This window comes from Nomascus leucogenys, chromosome 15 (assembly GCF_006542625.1).
Source record: "Nomascus leucogenys isolate Asia chromosome 15, Asia_NLE_v1, whole genome shotgun sequence".
Taxonomy (NCBI): Eukaryota; Metazoa; Chordata; class Mammalia; order Primates; family Hylobatidae; genus Nomascus; species Nomascus leucogenys.
The window spans coordinates 27,058,106-27,080,657 of NC_044395.1; the positions used below are offsets into that span (position 1 = coordinate 27,058,106).

The following is a 22,552-nucleotide window of genomic DNA, read 5'->3' on the forward strand; positions in this document are numbered from 1 at the left end:
TCCAGCCCAAACCTCCCACTCTACTCCTCGCCTTCTCACTTCAGCTACCTTCTGACTGCAACCACAAGAGAGATTTCGAGCCAGAACCGCCTGCCCACACCTTCCTAAATTCCTGACCCACAGAAACCCCAAGGGATAATAAAATGATTGCTGTTTGAAGCCTCTATGATTTGGGGTGATTTGATACATATAATAGAAAATCTAAATTATCTGGCACCAGTAGGTGCTCAATAAGTGGTAGCTGTTATTTTGTAATTGTAAGAAGTAAAGTTACTATGTGCAAAATCCCCAACACCTAACTTATTTTTCCAGTAAATTTCCATTGACATAAACTTGTGGATCGGTGCCCACAGATCCACTCAATGTATTTTAATTCTGATACCAAAATAAGGTAGACTGATCAATACTCCTCAGCAGGGATGAGCTCATTTTGAAGCAACGCTAGAGCAGTACTACCATTGCCACTTTTTGAGGACGATTTTGTGTTTAAGAAATACATACAATTTTGTCCATAACTTTAGAATCCATGTCAGTGGTTAATTATATTTCCTGGCCCCATTGTCTCCTGGGGGTGACATGTTGAGCCTAATACGTTTTGTTTGTTTGTTTTTTTGAGATGGAGTTTTGCTCTTGTTGCCCAGGCTGGAGTGCAATGGCACAATCTCGGCTCACTGCAACCTCTGCTTCCTGGGTTCAAGGAATTCTCCTGCCTCAGCTACTGCCCAAGTAGCTGGGATTAGAGTCATGTGCCACCATGCCAGGTTACTTTTTTGTATTTAGTAGAGATGGGGGTTTCACCATGTTGGTGGGGCTAGTCTTGAACTCCTGACTTCAGGTGATCCATCTGCCTTGGCCTCTCAAAGTGCTGGGATTACAGGCATGAGCCACTGCGCCCAGCTGAGCTTAATATGTTTTAAATTAAGATTAATGTGACCTATTGAAAAATGTCTTAATTGTACATTTTTTAAATTGCAAAGGCAGTATATGCTCATAGTAAGGGCACAAAATGAGGATATATATGGCAATCTCTCACCCCCTTATTCATTCCCCGCCCCCATCCCCAACCACTCACATGATTTAACCATTATCAATAACCTGTTATGTATTCTTCCAAATCCTTTTTCTTGCTTATATAATAAACACAGCAAATATAAATATATATCTATCAATGTATTAATATATGTATATATAAAGATATTTAGTTGGTAGCTTTTATTAAGATGTAACCGTATTATACAGTTACCCTAAAATTTGCTTTTTTCACTTGACAGTGTACCCTGATTTCTACAAATTAGTGTATACACATCCGCATTTGTTTCCTATGGCCGCTGTAATAAATCACCAATTTAGTGGCTTAAAACAACATAGATTTATTCTCTTACAGTTCTGGAGGTCAGAAGTCTGAAATCAGTTTCACTGGCCTGTTGTCAAGCCTAAAGTTGTCAGGGCTACTTTCTTCTGGAGCCTCTGAGCTTCTGGTGGCTGCATGTATTCCTTGGCTTGTGTTAGCCTTTCTCTGTCTTGAAAGCGCATCACTTCAACCTCTGCTTACATTATATCACTTTCTTTTCCTTCTGTTTCCCTCCTTTTTTTGGTGGTGGTGGTGGGGGGGACAGAGTCTTGCTATGTCACCCAGGCTGATGTGCAATGGCGTGATCTCTACTCACTGCAACCTCTGCCTCCTGCGTTCAAGTGATTCTCCTGCCTCAGCCTCCTGAGTAGCTGGGATTACAGGCGTGCACCACCATGCCCGGATAATTTTTGTATTTTTAGTAGAGATGGGATTTCACCATGGTGGCAAAACTGGTCTCGAACTCCTGACCTCATGATCCACGTGCTTCGGCCTTCCAAAGTGCTGGGATTACAGGTGTGAACCTCCATGCCTGGCCTCTGTTTCCCTCCTATGACACTGTGATTACATCATGGCCCGCAGGATAATCTCTCCATCTCACGGTGTGTAACTTAATCACATCTGCAAAGTCCATTTTGCCACTCAAGGCAACATTCACAGGTTCTAGGGATTAGGACGTGGATATTTTGGGGGACATTATTCAGCTTGCTACAATGTCTAAATTCATCTTTTAATCTCATGTATTTATACAAAGGCATACAATTGACATAACAGGGACTCTATTGGTGGGCGCAGTGGCTCACACCTGTAATCCCGGCACTTTGGGAGGCCGAGGCAGGTGAATCACGAGGTCAGGAGTTGGAGACCAACCTGGCCAACATGGTGAAATCCTGTCTCTACTAAAAATACCAGAATTAGCCGGGCATGGGCGTGTGCCTGTAGTCCCAGCTACTTGGGAGGCTGAGGCAGGAGAATCGCTTGAACCAGGGAGTTGGAGGTTGCAGTGAGCCGAGATCGAGCCACTGTATTCCAGCCTGACAAAGAGAGACTCCGTCTGAAAAAAAAAAGGGAGGGGGACTCTATTATATGTGCCGGAGTTTTGTGTGTGTGTGTGTGTGTGTTTTAAGAGACTGTCTCACTATGTTGCCGTAGGCTGGTCTGAAACTCCTGAGTTCAAACAATCCTCCTGCCTCAGCCTCCTGAAGTGTTGGGATTACAGGCATGAGCTACTGCGCCTGGTCCCCCACCCTCTTTTAAAGTTACTTGTGTTGACGTGTATCTTCTATTTTTCTTCATACTCACATAATCAAACATAGTAGTCCTCCCTTATGTTTCAGGACCCCCGGTGGATGTCTGAAACTGCAGAGTATTTAGCCCTATACAGTATACACTTTTTTCCTACACATACCTATAATAAAATTTATAAAATTGGCATAGTAAGAAATTAACAACTCATAATAAAATAGAACAATTATAACATACTGTAATAAAAGTTATGTGAATGTGGTCTCTCAAAATATCTTACTATTCCCTAGTCACCTATTTTCAGAGGGTAATTGGCTGTGATAACTAAAACCGTGGAAATCAAAACCTCAGGTAAGGAGGTGACTACTGTATATATTGCAAATAAAAAATCAAATTTGGTTAAGGAGAGACTTTATTTGAAAGGATTATTGCAAATGGGGATGGGTGGGGACTGTGGGGAAGGGTTCCTGCAGTAGGAGGAGCGGGTCTATTCCCTACTGGTGGGAAGTGGAATGAAAAGGTGGCTCTTCATTGGATAATAGATCAGAGAATGTTTCACCCTGAGGCCAACTTCTCAGGAGGGGCTATTAAGGAGGGGTTACCTGCGGCTCAGGGTCAGGGTGGGTGAAAGTTCAGAGGGAAATTCAACTTTCTTTCTTTCTTTCTCTCTCTTTCCTTCCTTCCTTCCTTCCTTCCTTCCTTCCTTCCTTCCTTCCTTCCTCCCTCCTTTCTCTCTCTCTTTCTTTCTTTCTGTCTGTCTGTCTGTCTGTCTGTCTGTCTGTCTCTTGACAGTCTTACTCTGTTGCCTAGGCTGAAGTGCAGTGGCACGATTTCGGCTCACTGAAACCTCTGCCTCCCGGGTTCAAGCAGTTCTCCTGCCTCAGCCTCCCAAGTAGCTGGGATTACAGACGCACACCAAAACGCTGGGCTAATTTTTGTAGTTTTAATAGAGACGGGATTTCACCATGTTGGTCAGGCTGGTCTCGAACTCCTGACCTCAGATAATCCGCCCGCCTCGGTCTTCCAAAGCACTGGGATTACAGGTGTGAGCCACCGCGCCCGGCCTAGGAAGGTTACTTAATTGTCATTATTTTCCACAGGGCTCAGGTAGAATTCAACGTTGTCAATATGCAGGGTTAAATGAGTTGTTTACTTTACAAAAGTGACATCTTAAATGTGCTTCTAATGTCCTCTTGTTTCATGATATGCTTGTATTATAATAATTAGTCTCTACGGATGACCGCGTTCTTAGTTTCAAAGGTTTTTTTGAGGTTCCTGCAGCTGCTAAACTTGGGGTTCCTGAAGCCATATTTCATTTTCGAAAGCTGTTTTTTTTTCTTACACTCCTCTTACAGAATTGCCAGCTGGTCTGCATAGCGTGTCTATTTGAACATACGTTTATTTTGCCCCACCCCAACCCCCAAAGCATGTGGCCAGGAAAAAAAAAAAGGTCTCAACACCTTTTCTTTTGTTTTCTAGATCTCCTCCTTTCCGGAAGCAGGGGGTCAGTGACAGGAACTTTTCGACCCCAGCTTAGTGTCTCTTAATCCCTCTTTGGCCCGTGGAAGCCTCGGAAGGCGTGGCCAGGGCAGGGCATCCCAGCCGAGCGCCGGGGGTTGGCACCGTCTGTCTCCCTGGCACAGCGGAGACAACTGACTACTGAAAGACAAAACCAACACACTGCAAGGAATGAGCCACGCCTCCATACACGCCACAAAGGCACGTTTCCAAGATCTTTTTAGGATCTTACCCATGTTTTGCAGGGAAAAGCGATACAGACCTGAAGCGCCTTCAGGTTTTTTGTTTGTTTGTTTTTGTTTTTTGTTTTTTAAGACGACATCTCGCTCTGTTGCCCAGGCTGGAGTGCAAAGGCGCGATCTCGGCTCACAACCGCCGCCTCCCGGGTTCAAGCGATTCTCCTGCCTCAACCTCTCGAGTAGCTGGGACTACAGGGACCTGTCACCACGCCCGCCTAATTTTTGTATTTTTAGTAGAGACGGGGGTTTCACCATGTTTCCCAGTCTGGTCTCGAACTCCTGACCTCAGGTGATCCACCCGCCTCGGCCTCTCAAAGTGTTGGGATTACAGGCGTGAGCCAACGCGCCCTGCCTGCCTTCAGTTATTTTAATGAAGCGATCTTGTACAAATCAGCCAGAGGGAGGCAGAGTGGGAGGGAAGAGGAGGGGTCAGCCAGTCCTTCCAGTTAGGAGAGTCCCGGCTCACTCACTGCTTCTAACTCACTGCTCACTCACCGCTTCTTAGCTTAGGAATCACCTACAATAACCTCGTGTCACTGTATCTTGTGATTTCAAACAAGGAACCCTAAAAACCTGAAAGGCACATTGGGTAACGCTCAACAATAAGGCTCGGCTGCCAAGACGAAAAAAAAAATTGCCCTTTCTCCTCCTGCCACCCTGGAGGTGCCAGGTTGTAATCTGCAAATGTATTGTCTGGCCCTTAGGGCTTGACAGTTAATGATTGGTCGTTGAAGGAGCCGGGCGGAGGAGCGAGAGGGACGCGAGCAAGCGAGCGAGGGAGGGAGCGCAGGGCCCGAGCGGAGCCCCAGCCGGCCGCACAGGCGCCGCCTCCCGTCTTCCGGGACCCGGCACATCGGGGGTTTTGGGCGCCGGAGACGCGCAAGGGCGCCGATGGAGGCAGACTCGCCGGCGGGCCCCGGCGCCCCAGAGCCCCTCGCGGAGGGAGCGGCGGGCGAGTTCACCAGCCTGCTGCGCAGGATAAAAGGCAAACTCTTCACCTGGTGAGTGGAAGGCGCGCGCTGCAGCTCCGCTGGGGCGCGGGGGCGGCTGCGGGCCCTGCGCGCACGTGGACACGGAGCACACGGTCTGAGGCCCCCAGCAGGGAGGCAGAGGTGGCGGCCGCACGGACTTCGGTTCGGGGTTCAACACGCGCACCAGGGATGGTGCGCTTCACCTGGCCTCGGGAAGCATTTGGTGCGTCTCCCTCGGCTCCCGTTTCGAAATCATGGCAATGTATTTTAGAGGATTTGGGGGGAAATCCACCCTGTTGGCACTGTTAGGTCGGTCCTCTGGGGCGTTCCGCCGTGGAGGGACGAGGTCCCCAGGGATGGTGTGAAGGAGGAGTGCCCACCTCGGGCTGGGCAGGTGGGTGAGCGCCACTTCCTGGCGCCGGCGCCCTCATTCCGTCTGCTGCCGAGCCCGCCAGAGTGGGTGCGGTGATTCAAGAGTTGACCGAAGTGAGAAAACCTGGTTAAGTTTTGTGCTGCTGCCGGGCGGGAGACCAGAGCAGTCTCTCTCTTCCTGGGCCTGAGCGAGGTGACATAGCCACCTCCAGGGCTGGGGTCCAGGGAAGCCTGTTTGTGGTATCACTATGCTCTGTGCAAAGTAGGGACAAATGTTTTTAAGGAGTGAGCAGCGACTCTAGAAAGCGTTTCTGTGGTTGCTGGAGGACTTGCACTCTGGAAATGAGAGAACCCAGGACCTAAATAGTGAAAGACATTTATTGGGCATTCGCTCTGTGTCAGGTACTGTGCATAACAATTTATATGGATAATATCAGCTAATCCTCACCACTTTAGGAGATGGTACTATTGTTATATCCACTTTGCCGCTGGAGAAACAAAGAAGGCTAAGCAATTTGCCCAAGGCCACAAGATGATCTTTAAGGGGTGATGCGTTCAAGCCCCAGTCTAAACAGCGTTGGCCACTGACAACTCATGAAACAGACGTTTGATTTTTTTTCATATTAACAAAGCGAATTTCCCTTTAACGATTGTGAAAGATAGTCCTGAAAAGCCATACCATTTTAAAAACGAGATCGATAAAGGTGTAAGCATTTTTTATCATATAAATATAGTTTGAAATTGATGCACGTGTTTAAAGGGGAAAGCTGGCCAAAAACCACCTTGTAGCATCCAGTTGTGTATGTCCTGATGGATTTGTTAAAAGTTCTCAGCTGGGAGGCAATTCAGTGTAATGGCTAACGGCACTCACGTTCTGGACTCAAATCCTGGCTGGGGGACCTTGGAAAAGTCAGTTCTCTGTGCTCCAGTTCCCTCCCTTCCCTCCCTCTCTCCCTCCCTCCCCTCCCTCTCTCCCTCCCTCCTTTCCTTCCTTCCTTCCTTCCTTCCCTTCCTTCCTTCCTCCTTCCTTCCCTCCTTCCTCCTTCCTTCCCTCCCTCCTTCCCTCTCTCCTTCCTTCCGTCCGTCCTTCCTTCCTTCAACAAGTCAGTTATCTGTGCTCCAGTTCCCTCCCTCCCTCCTTCCTTCTTTGTTCCTTCCTTCCTTCCTCCGTCCATCTTGACAAGTCACTTAACTTCTCTGTGCTCCAGCCTCCCTCCCTCCCACCCTTCCTTCCTCCCTTCCTTCCGCTGGGTGACCTTGGACAAGTCAGTTCTCTGTTCTCCAGTTCCCTCCCTCCCTTCCTTCCTTCCTACCTTCCTTCTTCCTGGACAAGTCAATTCTCTGTGCTCCAATTTCCCTCCCTCCCCTCCCTTCCTTCTTGGACAAGTCACTTAACTTCTCTGTGCCCCAGTCTCCCTCCCTCTTTTCCCTCCCTTCTTCCCTTCTTTCCTTCCTTCCTACTTTCCTTCCTTCCTGCCTTCCTTCCTTCCTGGACAAGTCACTTCCCTGTGCTCCAGTCTCCGTCCCTCCCTCCCTGCCTTCCTTCTTGGACAAGTCACTTAACTTCTCTGTGTCCAGTCTCCCTCCCTCTTTTCCCTCCCTCCCTCCCTCCCTCCCTCCTCCCTCCCTCCCTTCCTTCCTCCTCCCTCCCTTCCTTCCTTCCTGATGGAGTTTCGTTCTGTCACCCAGGCCTGAGTGCAGAGGCTCCATCTCAGCTAACTGCAACCCCAACCTTTTGGGTTCAAGCGATTATTCTGCCTCAGCCTCCGAAGTAGCTGGGATTACAGATGTGTACCACCACGCCTGGCTAATTTTTTCATACTTTTAGTAGAGATGGGGTTTCCCCATGTTGACCAGGCTGGTCTTGAACTCCTGATCTCAAGTGATCCACCCACCTCTGCCTCCCAAAGTGGTGGGATTACAGGCGTGAGCCACCACGCCCAGCCTGTGCTCCAGTTTTCTTATTTGTAAAATGGAGATAATCACAGTACCTACCTTGTAGGGCTGTTACAAGGATTAATTGGGTGACTATGCAGGAGAGGGCAGACAGAGCCTGGCTCCTTTCAGTGCTCTATGTGGGTTAGTTGTCACCATTAGCTCTCTCTATTCTTGGGTGATGGGAACATGTGGTGATTGCTTCAGGAGATGCCAGTGGCCTTGAGGCCAGGGCAGATGATATGGCAAGATGTATGTTTAACAAGATGTGATAAGAATTAACAATGATTTTCTTTTCTTTTCTTTTCTTTTTTTTTTTTTTTTGAGACAGAGTTTTGCTCTTGTTGCCCAGGCTGGAGTGCAGTGGCACGATCTTGGCTCACTGCAACCTCTGCCTCCCGGGCTCAAGTGATTCTCCTGCCTCAGCCTCCTGAGTAGCTAAGGATTGCAGGCGCCCGCCCATGCCCGCTTTTTTTTTTTTTTTTTTTTTTGGACGGAGTTCGCTCTGTGCAGGTGGAGTGCAGTGGCGCAATCTCGCCACTGCAGCCCGCCTCCCCCCCCCCCCTCCCCCCCCCCCCCCCCCCCCCGCTATTTTTTGTTTTTTAAGACGTTCACCGTTAGCCAGCTGGCCGATCCCTGACCGTCCACCCCTCGCCTCCCAATGCACAGCTGACCCCCCCCGCCCGGCTAATTTTTAATAGAGACAGGGTTTCACCATGTTGGCCAGGCTGGTCTTGAGCTACCGACCTCAGGTGATCCATCCACCTCAGCCTCCCAAAGTGCTGGGATTACAGGCGTGAGCCACTGTGCCTGGCCTGATTTTTTTTTTTTTTTTTTCTCTCCTAATGTTCTGATACTTTTGGAATCCGGGTATGTTTTATAATCAGTCTAGTAGCCTCCTAAATATGAGATTTCTTTTGTTTATGAATGTCCTTTTTATGTATCTCTTTGAGGGCTTTTTCCTTTCTTGTGGAATAGCGGTTGTGGGTATTTTTTTTTTTTTTAGACGGAGTTTCACTCTTGTTGCCCAGGCTGGAGTTCAATGGCGCGATCTCGGCTCACCGCAACCTCCGTCTCCCGGGTTCAAGCTATTCTTCTGCCTCAGCCTGCCAAGTAGCTGGGATTACAGGCATGCACCACCACAGCCGGCTAATTTTGTATTTTTAGTAGAGATGGAGTTTCTCCATGTTGGTCATGTTGGTCAGGCTGTTCTCGAACTCCCAACCTCAGGTGATCCGCCCGCCTCGGCCTCCCAAAGTGCTGGGATTACAGGTGTGAGCCACACGCCTGGCCATGGACGAAGTTCTTTAACAGCAGAAATGGTGTCCTTTTCTTTTTTATATCTACCACAACCCTTAGCACATGAATGAATGAATGAATGACTGAGGGATGACAAAGGTTCTCAAGTCTTCCTTTCCATTCTGCCTCCCTCCCTGAACTCTTCCCTTTATTGGTCTTTATTCCAAGGGTCTCGGGCTGAGCTTCTTGTTTAGTTGGCTGGGCTCTTTTGTTAATTAAAGTTTCCATTCCTACCTCTGGCAGCCATCCAAGCACTTGGATTTTGGATTGCAGTTTCTCTTTATCTGACCCAGCAATCAGAAAAGAGTGGTTTACCAGATATCCAGTACCCCTAATACTCAATATTTTAAGCTTTGTTGTCAAAACTCATGTCCCAAGTTTGAGTAGCTTTGTGAATCCCCACCTGTGGCCAGGGAACCAAGGGTGGGAGAGTGTAGAAAGAGGTTGGTGAATGGATATGATGTGTTATCACCATATGGGCAAGATACAGAGAGAGATTTATAACCACATAGCTCATTTATACTCCTTTTACCAAAAGGGGGCAAGAAGAGCCTTTTTGGGCAACTGGGTACTAAATATAGGGAGAAGATTGGGGCCTAGAGCTTGTTGTGTTTTCATTATGAGGAGGATATGTTCTAAGTGACCCCGGCTCTTAATATACCTGCCCCCATAGGGTACAGACAAGTTTTCTCTATGATTAGGAATATCAGATCACTCATTCAATAAAAGTTTATTGAACACTTACTATGTGCCAGGCATTCATGATAATGAGAACCATATATTCCTTAGTGGAGTCTGTAATTTTGGCTTTTGCGATTTATTGCTGTCAACTCAAGTGAAAAATATTGTGATAGAAGACCATGGACTTCCAGGAGTATCTGAGAATACTTATTTAATTGTTTATTATTATTATTATTATCATTTTTTGAGACAGGGTCTTGCTCCGTTGGCCAGGCTGGAGTGCAGTGGCTGATCATGGCTTACTGCAGCCTCGACCTCCCTGGCTCAAGTGATCCTCCCACCACAGCCTCCTGAATAGCTGGGACTACGGCATGCACCGCCATGTACTACTAATTTTTTTTTTCTTTTTTCCGTAGAGATAGGGTTTCACCATGTTGCCCAGGCTGGTCTCAAACTCTTGGGCTCAAGTGATCCACCTACCTCGGCTTTCCAAAATGTTGGGATTACAGGAGTGGGCCACTGCGCCTGGTATTATTATTTAATTGTATACTGTCAGTTTACATTCTGACACATAGATCCTAATTTATTCATGGATATGTTTTTAATTTTTAATTTTAGTTTTTGTAGGGACAAAATCTTACTATGTCACTCAGGCTGATCTTGAACTCCTGGGCTCAAGCAGTCCTCCCGTCTTGGCCTCCTAAAATGTTGGGATCACAGGCATGAGTCACTGCACCAGGCCTATTCATATATTTTAAAAACGCGTATTCCTTATAACAACCATCAACTTTGTATCTCTACCAAAAACCTTTATTATTTTATATATTTATATTTTTCCTGTCAAATTGATGGTAAGCTTTTCGAGGGCATGGATTTTATCATATTCCTTTTGTAGCAGAGTGCTGGACATGGTTTATACATTGATTCTTTCAATCACCAAGCCTTGGACATCTGTAATGTTCTAGGCTTCAGACTAGTCTCTTTGGCCATAACGAATAGGACTAAGTTCCTGCTCTAGAGAAAGCTCATAATCAAGTTATGGTAAAAAGTTATGATAAGTGCTATAAAGATAAGTGCAAGGTTCAGCAATGGCACAAAAAAGGGCAGAGACCAAGTCTACCAGGGTGAGATAGGGTTGGGGAGCTTGAGAGGGAAGGTGATCGGGATTATGAAGCCTGAATGAGTTTTCCAGGTGGCCTAGGTGAGGGAGGGTAGTCTAGGCTTGAAAGTGCCAGAAAGTGTTTTGCTTAAGGAACTTCAAGTAGCTTGGTGTGAAGGGGGCATGGGCTGGAGGAGGGAAGGATAATAGGTGGTCAGTCTACACCCACATTCCTTTGTTTTTTTGAGATGGGGCCCTAGGCTGGAGTGCAGTGGCATGATCTCCTGAATTCAAGCGAGTCTCCTGTCTCAGCCTCCTGAGTAGCTGGGTTTATAAGCATGGGCCACCATGCTTGGCTAATTTTTTTTTTTTTTTTGAGATGGAGTCTTGCTCTGTTGCCCAGGCTGGAGTGCAGTGGTGCGATCTCGGCTCACTGCAGCCTCCGCCTCCTGGATTCAAGTGATTCTCCTGCCTCAGCCTCCCTAGTAGTAGCTGGGATTACAGGCGCATGCCACCATGCCTGGCTAATTTTTGTAGTTTTAGTAGAGACAGGGTTTCACCATGTTGGCTAGGTTGGTCTTGAACTCCTGACCTCAGGTGATCCACTCATCTTGGCCCCCTCCAAAGTGCTGAGATTACAGGTGTGAGCCACTGCGCCCAGCCAGTTTAATTTTGTATTTATTTATTTATTTTTTTTTGAGGTGGAGTCTCGCACTGTCACTCCAGCTGGAATGTAGTGGTGTGATCTCGGCTCACTGCAACCTCCGCCTCCTGGGTTCAAGTGATTCTGCTGCCTCAGCCTCCCGAGTAGCTGGGATTACAGGCGCCTTGTCACCACAGCGATGCCTGTCACCACACCCAGCTAATTTTTTGTATTTTTAGTAGAGACAGGGTTTCGCCATGTTGGCCGGGCTGGTCTCAAACTCCTGACCTCTTGATTCGCCTGCCTCGGCCTCCCAAAGTGCTGGGATTACAGGTGTGAGCCACTGTGCCTAGCCAATTTTGTATTTTTAGCAGAGTTGAGGTTTCACCACGTTGGCTGAGCTGGTCTTGAACTCCTGGCCTCAAGTGATCCGCCTCCCTTGGCCTTGCAAAGTGCTGGGATTACAGGCGTGAGCCACCACGCCCGGCCAACACCCACACTCCTTGTTATTGTCTAGCAACAGGTCTAGGATACACCTGTGCTTTCTCCTTTCATTTTGATTTCCACCTTCCAAAGGGTAAAGTCCTAGACATTTTTGAAGGAGTCATTTAGTTGTGCTTAACTGTGCAGACTTTATCCAATCAATAGACATCTATTGAGCACTTACTGTGTATGCAGCATAAATCCTAAGCTGGTATGTAGCCCTGCTGAAGGGTATTGTTTTATAGTGTTATTTAAACAAAGATAGGGATCTTAAAGTTAGGAATCTTTTGTGGCTTGTGCAGTTCCCTGTGGAATTGGGGAACTCTGGATTCTACTAGTCTCCATAAATTCTCCTCCCTTCCCCCTTTTTCCTATGAAATTATTTAGTATCTGCCCATTCTGCTAGACTCCAGGAATCAGGAATCATATCTAGCTATGGCCATTGTATATTCTGATTGTTACATTACTGACCTTGCAATAGATATTGCATGGGATGCCTGGCTGAGAATGAATCCTTAATACCAATAGGCATTGTATAAAAGATTACATCTCTTTTTTTAGAAAAAATTTCCACTCTGCATTATGTTTGTGACCCAGTCATGTTGTTTTGTTCATCTAGTGTGGTTTTTTTTTTTTTTTTTTTGAGATGGAGTCTCACTCTCGCCCAGGCTGGAGTGCAGTGGCGGGATCTTGGCTCACTGCAAGCTCTGCCTTCCGGGTTCACGCCATTCTCCTGCCTCAGCCTTCCGAGTAGCTGGGACTATAGGCGCCCGCCACCGCGCCCAGCTAATTTTTTTTGTATTTTTAGTAGAGACGGGGTTTCACCATGGTCTCGATCTCCTGACCTCATGATCCACCCGCCTTGGCCTCCCAAAGTGCTGGGATTACAGGTGTGAGCCACCGCACCCTGTAATCTATTTTTTTTTTTTTAATTTATTTAAAAAAAAATTTTTTTTTGAGACGGAGTTTCGCTCTTGTCACCTAGGCTGGAGTGCAATGGCGCGATCTCCAGTCACTGCAACCTCTGTCTCCTGGGTTCAAGCCATTCTCTAGCCTCAGCCTCCCAAGTAGCTGGGATTACAGGCGCCCGCCACCATGCCTGGCTAACGTTTGTATTTTTAGTAAAGATGGAGTTTCACCATGTTGGCCAGGCTAGTCTTGAATTCACAACCTCAGGTGATCTGCCCACCTCAGCCTCCCAAAGTGCTGGGATTACAGGCGTGAGACACTGCACCCAATCAACCTCAGCCTTCTTGACATTTTGAGTTTACTAATTCTTTATTTTTTTTGGAGAGGGAGTCTCATTCCAGGCTGGAGTGCAGTGGCATGATCTTGGGTCACTGTAGCCTCCCCCTCTTGGTTCAAACGAATCTCCTACCTCAGCCTCCCGAGGAGCTGGGATTACAGGCGCCTGCCACCACATTCCGCTAATTTTTGTATCTTTAGTAGAGATGGGGGTTTCACCATGTTGGCCAGGCTGGTCTCGAACTCCTGACCTCAAGTGATCCATCCGCCTTGGCCTTCCAATGTGCTGGGCTTATAGAAGTGAGCCACTGCACCCGGCCTGGCCCCACCCAATAAATGCCAGTATAGCACCCTCACCCCCACTCCCAGTTGTGATATTCAAAAGCGTCTCCAGACATTGCCAAATGTCTTCTTGGGGACAAAAATCATCCCTGGTTGAGAACCACTTATGTAGTCTATTGTTTTTACCTGCTGCAGAGTATTCTGTGGTTCCATGGTCCATCCACCAGTGTTAGACAACCAGTTTCCAGCTCCCAGCCTCCACAAACATCACTGTGATGACCACTCTCATACATGTCCCCTATGTGCTGAAGAAAGAGATGATAGCCAGGCTTGGGTCTGAGTCCCTCTAGGTAGAGGGGAGGCGATGCACCCCAGGATGGAGAAATCTTGGGCACCGCAGAATCACTGTTGATTTCTGTTGTTCAGTGACTGTCCATTAAGCTATTCCTATCAGCTGCTGTGAAAGAAGGAGGAGGCAGTCTCTCTAGGTTACAGCCCATTAGCCCAAGGAGCTTGGAGAGGGTAGGTGAGGAATGATTGCTGGCTGGACAGCCTGAACCTGTTTTATTAATTTCTCAACACTGGAGGGAGTTGTTAAAGGGGCAGACATGTACTGTAGGGAGAGCTAAGACTGGAATTGAAAAGCTTTTCTCCAGCATGCCCTCCACTGGGCCTCTGGCTCCTCTCTCTGCCCCAGGCTGTAGTCTCCTTCTTCCCCTAGACCAGTTCTAGATAACCGTTGGGTTATTCCTTCTTTTCTTTGCTTCTTTCTTCTGGTTGACTTGAAGGAAGTCAGTGCTTATTCCCTGTCTTGACAGTGCATCCAGAATAGTCCTAGAGTCCACCTCCCGCTTTGATCTCTGTTGTCTTTTTTTTTTTTTTTTTTTTTTTTCGAGACAGAGTCTTGCTGTGTCACCCAGGCTGGAGTGCAGTGGCACAATCTCATCTCACTGCAACTTTCGCCTCCCGGGTTCAAGCGATTCTCCCGCCTCAGCCTCCCGAGTAGCTGGAATTACAGGTGCCTGCCACCATGCCTGGCTAGTTTTTGTATTTTTAGTAGAGACGGGGTTTCACCATGTTGGCCAGGCTGGTCTCGAACTCCTGACCTCAGATGATCTGCCCACCTCGGCCTCCCAAAGTGCTGGGATTACAGACGTGAGCCACTGCGCCTGTCCTCAATCCCTATTGTCACTAATTCAGTTCAAGCCTTTATCGTCTCTCACTTAGACTCTTGTAATCGCTTCCATCCATGCCTCCATCTATCCCCGACCCCAATCATCTTGCTACACAGAAGTCAGAGTGATGCCTAATAAAACGAAAGAGTATTAATGGCTGTCATCAAATGAGAATTTGCTGTGTATCAGGCACCCTACTTACATTCCATCAATCCTCATGGCAATCCTACAAAAATAGGTTTTTTATTCTGTTTTGACAGACAGAGCAGGTAAGTAACTTACCCAGGACACTTGGCTGGTGAGAGACAGAGCTGAGATAGTTTCATTTGATTCTAAAATCCACACCTGCTTTACTCTTTCAGAAGTCTCATGTGATATGACCAGTTTACCCAAAAAAAGTAAAAGAAAAAGAGAAAGAAATCTCACTGCATTATGCTCAGGCTGAAAACCTTTTGGGATTCTTCCTATCACCTACCCCAGTGGTTTGCAAACCGGAGGAGCTCTTGGGGTTCCCTGGAGGTTCCTTAGAGTTCACCATGCGAAACAAGTAGGGAATAGGAGCTGGTGGGCTTCTGGCCTGGCCTCTGGCGCCCACCAGGGTGTGCTGCTATTGCTTGTTTTATAGCTGGGCTTTTATGCCAGCTTAATAAGAATAATACTGTACACTGGATAACTTATAAGCCGAAGACACAGGCCAGGCGCGGTGGCTCACGCTTGTAATCCCAGCACTTTGGGAGGCCGAGGCGGGCGGATCACGAGGTCAAGAGATCGAGACCACGGTGAAACCCTGTCTCTACTAAAAATACAAAAAATTAGCCGGGCGTGGTGGCGGGCGCCTGTAGTCCCAGCTACTTGGAGAGGCTGAGGCAGGAGAATGGCGTGAACCCGGGAGGCGGAGCTTGCAGTGAGCCGAGATTGCGCCACTGCACTCCAGCCTGGGTGACGGAGCGAGACTCCGTCTCAAAAAAAAAAAAAAAAAAAGCCAAAGACACTTATTTCTCACAGTCTGGAGGCTGGGAAGTCTGAGACCAAGGTGCCTGCAGGTTTGGTGTCCCCTGGTTCAGTCAGCTGTTTTCTTTCTGTGTCCTCACATGGTAAAAAGGGTTTGGGAGCTCCTTGGAGTCCCTTTTGTAAGGACACTAATCCCATGTATGTAGACTCCCCCTTCATGACCTAATCATCTCCCAGAGGCCCCACCTCCAAATAGTATCACATTAGGGATTAAGTTTCAACATATTAATTTTGAAGAGACACAAATATTAAGTCTATACCAATGCTGTTTGAAGAAAGGGTTCTGCAGCTAAAACAAATCTGAAAGCCACTGTTTATTGGTTAGAGCTCAAACTGCTGCCCCTCCTCCTCTCCTCACCCTCCTTTCCTCTTTCTTCTTCCTCTTTACCTGAACATAATAATTTTTTTTTAAGTTTTCTTTTTTATTGTGGTAAAATATGCATAACATAAAATGTACCATTTTAGCCGTTTTTATGTGTACCATTCAGGGGGATTAAGTACATTTGTAATACTGTGCAATCATTACCATAACTGTTTCCAGAACTTGTTTATTATCCCAAACTCTCTACATTTCAAATAATAATTCTGCTCTCCCCATCCCCAGCCCCTGGCCACTATGGTTCTACTTTCTGTCTCTATGAATTTGACTTCTCTAGATACTTCATATAAATGGAAACATTTGGCACTTGTCATTTTGTGAGAGTTCAGGCTTCTTGAGATGAACTATGAGGCTTTCCATCACTGGCCCACTTCCCTCTCCAGGCTCACCTCTGGGCACTTGGCCCAGAGACACTGACCTGCTGGTGATTCCCTTGTGCACACCATACCTGCGCCTTTGCACCTGTAGTTCCCTCCTGGGATTGCTTTCGCTGTTAGCACCAACTTAGGAAATCTTCTTCCCTGTTTCCTCTCTGTCCCTCCTGACACACATCTTCGGTTGGGTGCCCCTCTGTGTACCTGTTCCTACCTCATCATTGCACTTCTCGTATTGTAATGTTGAGTATAATTATCACTTGCCTTCTTAAGGACAGAGAGTCCTTTTTAAGGACAGAGATGATAATTCATCTTTGAAGTTCCTGCAGTACTTTATGCCTGGCACAGATCTGAAATGGTAGCAATTCCTCCCATGAGATGTATGAGTTAAGACTGAAATAAAAATTAGGCTATTTCTGAATAGCTTTCAGAGATTATTTTTGAAGGTAGCCACATTTGTGGAAGAAGTGAATTGCCTCTCCAGGAAATTGCTTGTGTAGGTAGGTTTTGGTACCTTTATTAAAAAGGTATAGTAGACTGCGTGAGGTTGCTCATGCCTGTGATCCCAGCACTTTGGAGCACCGAGACAGGAAGCTTTCTGGAGCTCAGGAGTTGAAGACCAGCCTGGGCAACAAAGCGAGACTCCTGTCTCTACAGAAAAATAAAAAATAGAATATTAGCCATGTGCAGTGGTGTAGGCCTATAATCTTAGCTACTTGGAAGGCTGAAGCAGGAGGATCACTTGAGCTTGTGAGTCCAGTATTTCAAAGGCAGTCCATTGCACTCTAGCCTGGGCGACAAGGTAAGTCCCTATCTGTAAAAGAAAAGCTATGAAAACTTATGTCATTATTTACTGAAGATCATCAGAGAGAACAAATCATTTCGCACAGGTTAATTTTCCAGATAATTTAAAACTCTTAAGCATAAAAATTCACTTTTTTTTTTTTTTTTTTGAGACAGTCTTGCTCTGACGCTCAGGCTGGAGTGCAGTGGCGTGATCTTGGCTCACTGCAGCCTCCGCCTCCCGGGTTCAAGCGATTCTCCTGCCTCAGCCTCCTGAGTAGCTGGGATTACAGGCGCCCACCACCACGCCAGCTAAGTTTTTTATTTTTGTAGAGAGAGGGTTTGACCATGTTGGCCAGGCTGGCCTTGAACTCCTGACCTCAAGTGATCCGCCCACCTTGGCCTCCCAAAGTGCTGGGATTACATGCTTGAGCCACTGCTCCCAGCCTAAAATTCACTTTTAAATCCAGTTGAATGACACTATTTATGTAATGGATTGTTAACTTCTGCTAATTCATTTATTTATAATTTTGGCAGCAATTCTTTGAGGATTAATTGGTTTGTACTGAACAACTGTCTTAGGGTAGGCCAAGCCATTTAGTTACTTAGTGGGTCCATTTGCAACTAATCCTGGAGATTTTGCCAAGAAAAAAAAAAACATTACTTAAAAATTTTCATGGCATATTTAAGACAAATATATGAGACTACTCTTTTGATAGACAGTACATTTATCATGGTATCACGTTTTCTTCATGATTCAGGATCATCATCATTAACTTTTTTCTGCTGAGTGGCAACAATATGTTCATGGGCGTTTATATGAATTATTTGTCTGATTTTTTTCAGCCCTTTGTCTCCCAGGTTGTCACGTGATTTTTTTTTTCTGTTACCAATCATATATCTGGAACCCTGTGTTCTTTCTAAATTATGATTTCTACCGTATTAACACTGTAGAAACCAGATAACTCAGTTTCTTAGGATTGCGTGTAGTCAAAGTATAAATAGACCCCAAATAAAGATTTGAATGGTTTTCATTTTAATAAATTATAAAAGCTTTGAATCCAGAGGTTTTGAGCTGTTTATTTTGGATGATGACAGGAGCCTATGTTATTTTTTTTTACTTATTTTTTTAAGACAGAATCTTGGTCTGTCGCCCAGGCTGGAGTACAACGGTGTGATCTCGGTGCACTGCAACCTCTGCCTCCTGGGTTCGAGCAATTCTCCTGCCTCAGCCTCCTGAGTAGTGTGGATTACAGATGCACACCACCACGCCCAGTTAATTTTTGTATTTTTAGTAGAGACGGGGTTTTACCATGTTGGCCAGGCTGGTCTCGAACTCCTGACCTCAAGTGATCCACCCACCTCAGCCTCCCAAAGTGCTGGGATTACAGGCGTGAGCCACCGTGCCCAGCCAGAGTCTATGGTATTTAAAGCCATCAGAGAAGTGATGTGTCACAAAAACTTGGTTATTTATGTTAATGCTACACAGACTCCATGAAAAACCACAGGTGAAGTCCAAAACTTCTTTCTAGTCATTTCTTTTTCGTTCCTTTTTTTTTTTTGGAGATGGGGTCTCCCTCTGTCACCCAGGCTGGAGTGCAGTGGCACAAACATGGCTCCCTGCAGCCTCGACTTCCTAGGCTCAAGCAATCCTCCAGCTTCAGCCTCCTGAGTAGCTGGGTTTGCCATGTTGCCCAGGCTGGTCTTGAACTCCTGGGCTCAGGCGATCTGCCCGCCTTGGCGTCCCAAAGTGCTGGGATTACAGGTGTGAACCTTCTAGTCATTTCTTAAAAATGTAAGGGTACTTAAGGAAAAAACAGATTCCATTTCTTCAGTCTAACACATCCTTACTAAGGAGGATGGTGTTGTGCTGGGTGGGTGCAGTAGATCTTCCCAGAGAATTGTGGGGATATTCCTACTCCAGAAGTGTTTAGGATATACTTGGGGGAAGAGCATTTCCTAAGCTTTTCACTGTGATATCAAGCAAGAAATAAAAATAATAATAACATTTGTTGAGTAAGGCTTACTTTGTGCACTGAGCAACCACACTATTCTGGGATCTCAGGGTGAATTAACTCATGTAATTCTTACAATAACTTTATTTATTTATTATTATTTATTTATTTATTTTTTGGAGAAGGAGTCTGGCTCTGTCACGCAGGCTGGAGTGCAGTGGCGCGATCTCAGTTCACTGCAACCTCCGCCTCCTGAAGCGATTCTTCAGCTTCCGCCTCGTGAGTAGCTGGGATTACAGGGGCATGCCACCAGGCCCGGCTAATTTTTGTATTTTTAGTAGAGAAGAGATTTCACCATGTTGGCCAGGCTGATCTCAAACTCCTGACCTTAGGTGATCCGTCTGCCTTGGCCTCCCAAAGTGCTGGGATTATAAGTGGGAGCCACTGCGCCTGGCCCTTATAATAACTTTCTGCGGCAGGTATTATAATACTGTTATTGCTAGTGCCATTTCACAGATGTGAAAGTTGGAGCACGGAGAGGTGAGGTAATTTTCCCTAACAGTATTAGTCACACAGTAGTAAGGAATGCAACCAGGCTTCCCCCTCAGGCAGTCTGGCCCCCAGAGCCTGTGCTCTTACTCACTGTACCTTTCTGTCTCTTGTGATAGGGCAACAAACAAAAAACAGACCTTGGGCAATCTATCCCTAGGCTTATTCTGGATTATTTGTATTTCTAGGGATGGCAAAGAGTATATAAAGTCAGATAAATAGAATGCATCTTCTGGGAGCATTATTTATTTTTTAGACCCTAGTTGCATGGAAATGGATTAATCATAATCACTGGCCTATGACACACTCTCATGAATGGCTTTATATATATATATATATATATGTTTTTTTTTTTTTTTTTTAAGATACAGAGTCTCACTTTGTCACCCAGGCTAGAGTGCCATGGTGTGATCATAGTTCACTGCAGCCTTGAACTCAAGTGATCCTCCTGCCTTGGCCTCCAGAGTAGCTAGGAATACAGGGGTGCATCACTAGACCTAATTTAAAAAATTTTTTTGTAGAAATGGGGTCTTGCTCTTTTGCCCAGGCTGATCTTGAACACCTGGCTGAAATGATCCTCCCACCTTGGCCTCCCAAAGTGCTGGGATTGTAGGCGTGAGCCACTCTGCTCAGTCTCAATTAATTTTTTTTTTTTTTTTTGAGACAGAGTTTCGCTCTTGTTGCCCAGGCTGGAGTGCATGGTGCGATTTTGGCTCACTGTAACCTCCACCTCTCGGGTTCAAGCGATTCTCCTGCCTCCGCCTCCGGAGTAGCTGGGATTAGCCCGGCTAATTTTGTAGTTTTAGTAGAGATGGGGTTTCTCCATGTTGGTCAGTCTGGTCTTGAACTCCCGACCTCAGGTGATCTGCCCACCTCGGCCTCCCAGAGTGCTGGGATTACAGGCGTCAGCCACTGTGCTTGGCAGCTTCAATTGCTTTTTTTTTTTTTTTTTTTTTGAGACGGAGTCTTGCTCTGTCGCCCAGGCTGCAGTGCAGTGGCGCAATCTCGGCTCGCTGCAAGCTCCGCCTCCTGGGTTCATGCCATTCTCCTGCCTCAGCCTCTCCGAGTAGCTGGGATTACAGGCGCCTGCCACCACGCCCGGCTAATTTTTTTGTATTTTTAGTAGAGACGGGGTTTCACCGTGGTCTCGATCTCCTGACCTTGTGATCCGCCCGCCTCGGCCTCCCAAAGTGCTGGGATTACAAGTGTGAGCCACCGCGCCTGGCTTTCAATTGCTTTTTTAATATAGTAAGTTCCCATAAACCCATCACCAGTCCTAAAGCTAGAATTTACGTGTACCTAGACCAAAGATAGTCACAATCTGGAATTTTCCTTTCACTGTTCCTTTGCTCTCATTTTAATATTGCTTTGTACCTTTGTATTTCTAAAAAGTATGCTTTTATTACCATGTTTGACTTTATAAAAAGGATATCATGCTGTATAATCTGGTGATATTTATATTCCCTTATCACATTGCTAAAATTAATTCATATTGTTGCAGATGCTGTATACAAACACTCACTTTGACTCTATGTAATATTCTTTCCTGTGAATATACCACACTTTATTCATTCATGCTGTTGATGGGCATTTGGGTTTTTTCCAGGTTTTTTGCTATTGTGTACAGACTTCTAGAAACAGTCTTCTGCAGATCTCCTATTGATCATGTGTAAAGGGCTTCTTTCATTCACAGACATGCACATATACATATATCTAGGAGCGGAATTGCTGGTTTATAGGGCAGATGATTGTTAGACTTCATAAAATAATGCCAAACAGTTTTCCAAAGCAGTCCTACCAATTTCCACTCCTAAATTAGCCAGGTATGGTGGTACACACCTGTAGTCCCAGCTACTGGGGAGGCTGAGGTGGGAGGATCGCTTGAGCCCAAGAGGTGGAGGTTACAGTGAGCTGAGATTGCACCACTGCATTCCAGCCTGGGTGACAGAGTGAGGCGGTATTAAAAAATTTTATTTTTAATTAGAGGGATGTGGTGACACATTGCCTGTAATCCAAGCTACTTGGAGGGTGAGGCATGAGAACTGCTTGAACCCAGGAGGCGGAGTTTGCAGTGAGCTGACATCATGCTACTGCACTTCAGCCTGGCAACACAGTGAGACTCTGGCTCAAAAAATAAAAATATTAAAATTTTTTTTTCCACTCCCACCAGCTGTATATGAGAAATCCTGTAAAACAACTTCCAGTCAAGCTTTAATTTTTTTTTTTTTTTTTTTTGAGACGAAGTCTCACTCTGTCGCCTAGGCTGGGTGTAGTGGTGCAATCTTGGCTCATGCCTCCCAATTTCAAGTGATTCTCGTGTCTCAGCCTCCTGAGTAGCTGGGGTTACAGGCACACCACCACGCCTGGCTAAGTTTTTTATTTTTATTTTTTATTTTTCTTTATTTTTCTTTTTTTTTTGAGATAGAGTCTTGTTCTGTCACCCAGGCTGGAGTGCAGTGGCATGACCTCAGCTCACTGCAACCTCCGCCTCCTGGGTTCACACAATTCTCCTGCCTCAGCCTCCTGAGTAGCCAGGATTACAGGCGCACACCACCACGCCCGGCTAATTTTTTGTGTATTTTTAGTAGAGACAGGGTCTCACTATGTTGGCCAGACTGGTCTCGAACTCCTGACCTCATGATCTGCCCGCCTCGGCCTTAATTTTTGTATTTTTAGTAGAGACAGGGTTTTGCCATGTTGGCTAGGCTGGTTTTGAACTTCTGGCCTCAACTGATCCACCTGCCTCATCCTCCCAAAATGCTGGGATTACAAGTGTGAGCCACTGCACCCAGCCAGGCTTTAAAATTTTTGACAGTCAAATGAATGTAAAATAACATCTTCATTTACATATGCCTGATCCCTAATGAAGTTGGGTCTCTGTCTATGTTTATTGGCTTTAGTGTACTTTTTATTTTTTTTTTATTTTTTTTATTTGAGATGGAGTCTCTTTCGTTCAGGCGGAG

At 46.2% G+C, this 22,552-nt stretch overlaps 1 protein-coding gene across 1 annotated transcript in view; it reads left to right on the forward strand.

Annotated features, from left to right (window-relative positions):
• Positions 1–5,089: 5,089 nt before the first annotated feature.
• SLC35F2 (solute carrier family 35 member F2) overlaps positions 5,090–22,552 on the forward strand; it is a 67,746-nt gene continuing 50,283 nt past the window's right edge. Inside the window, exon 1 of the mRNA XM_003253090.3 lies at positions 5,090–5,354. Coding sequence (XP_003253138.1) covers positions 5,245–5,354 — 110 coding nt within the window. The 5' untranslated portion in view covers positions 5,090–5,244. The remainder of the gene's footprint in view (positions 5,355–22,552) is intronic.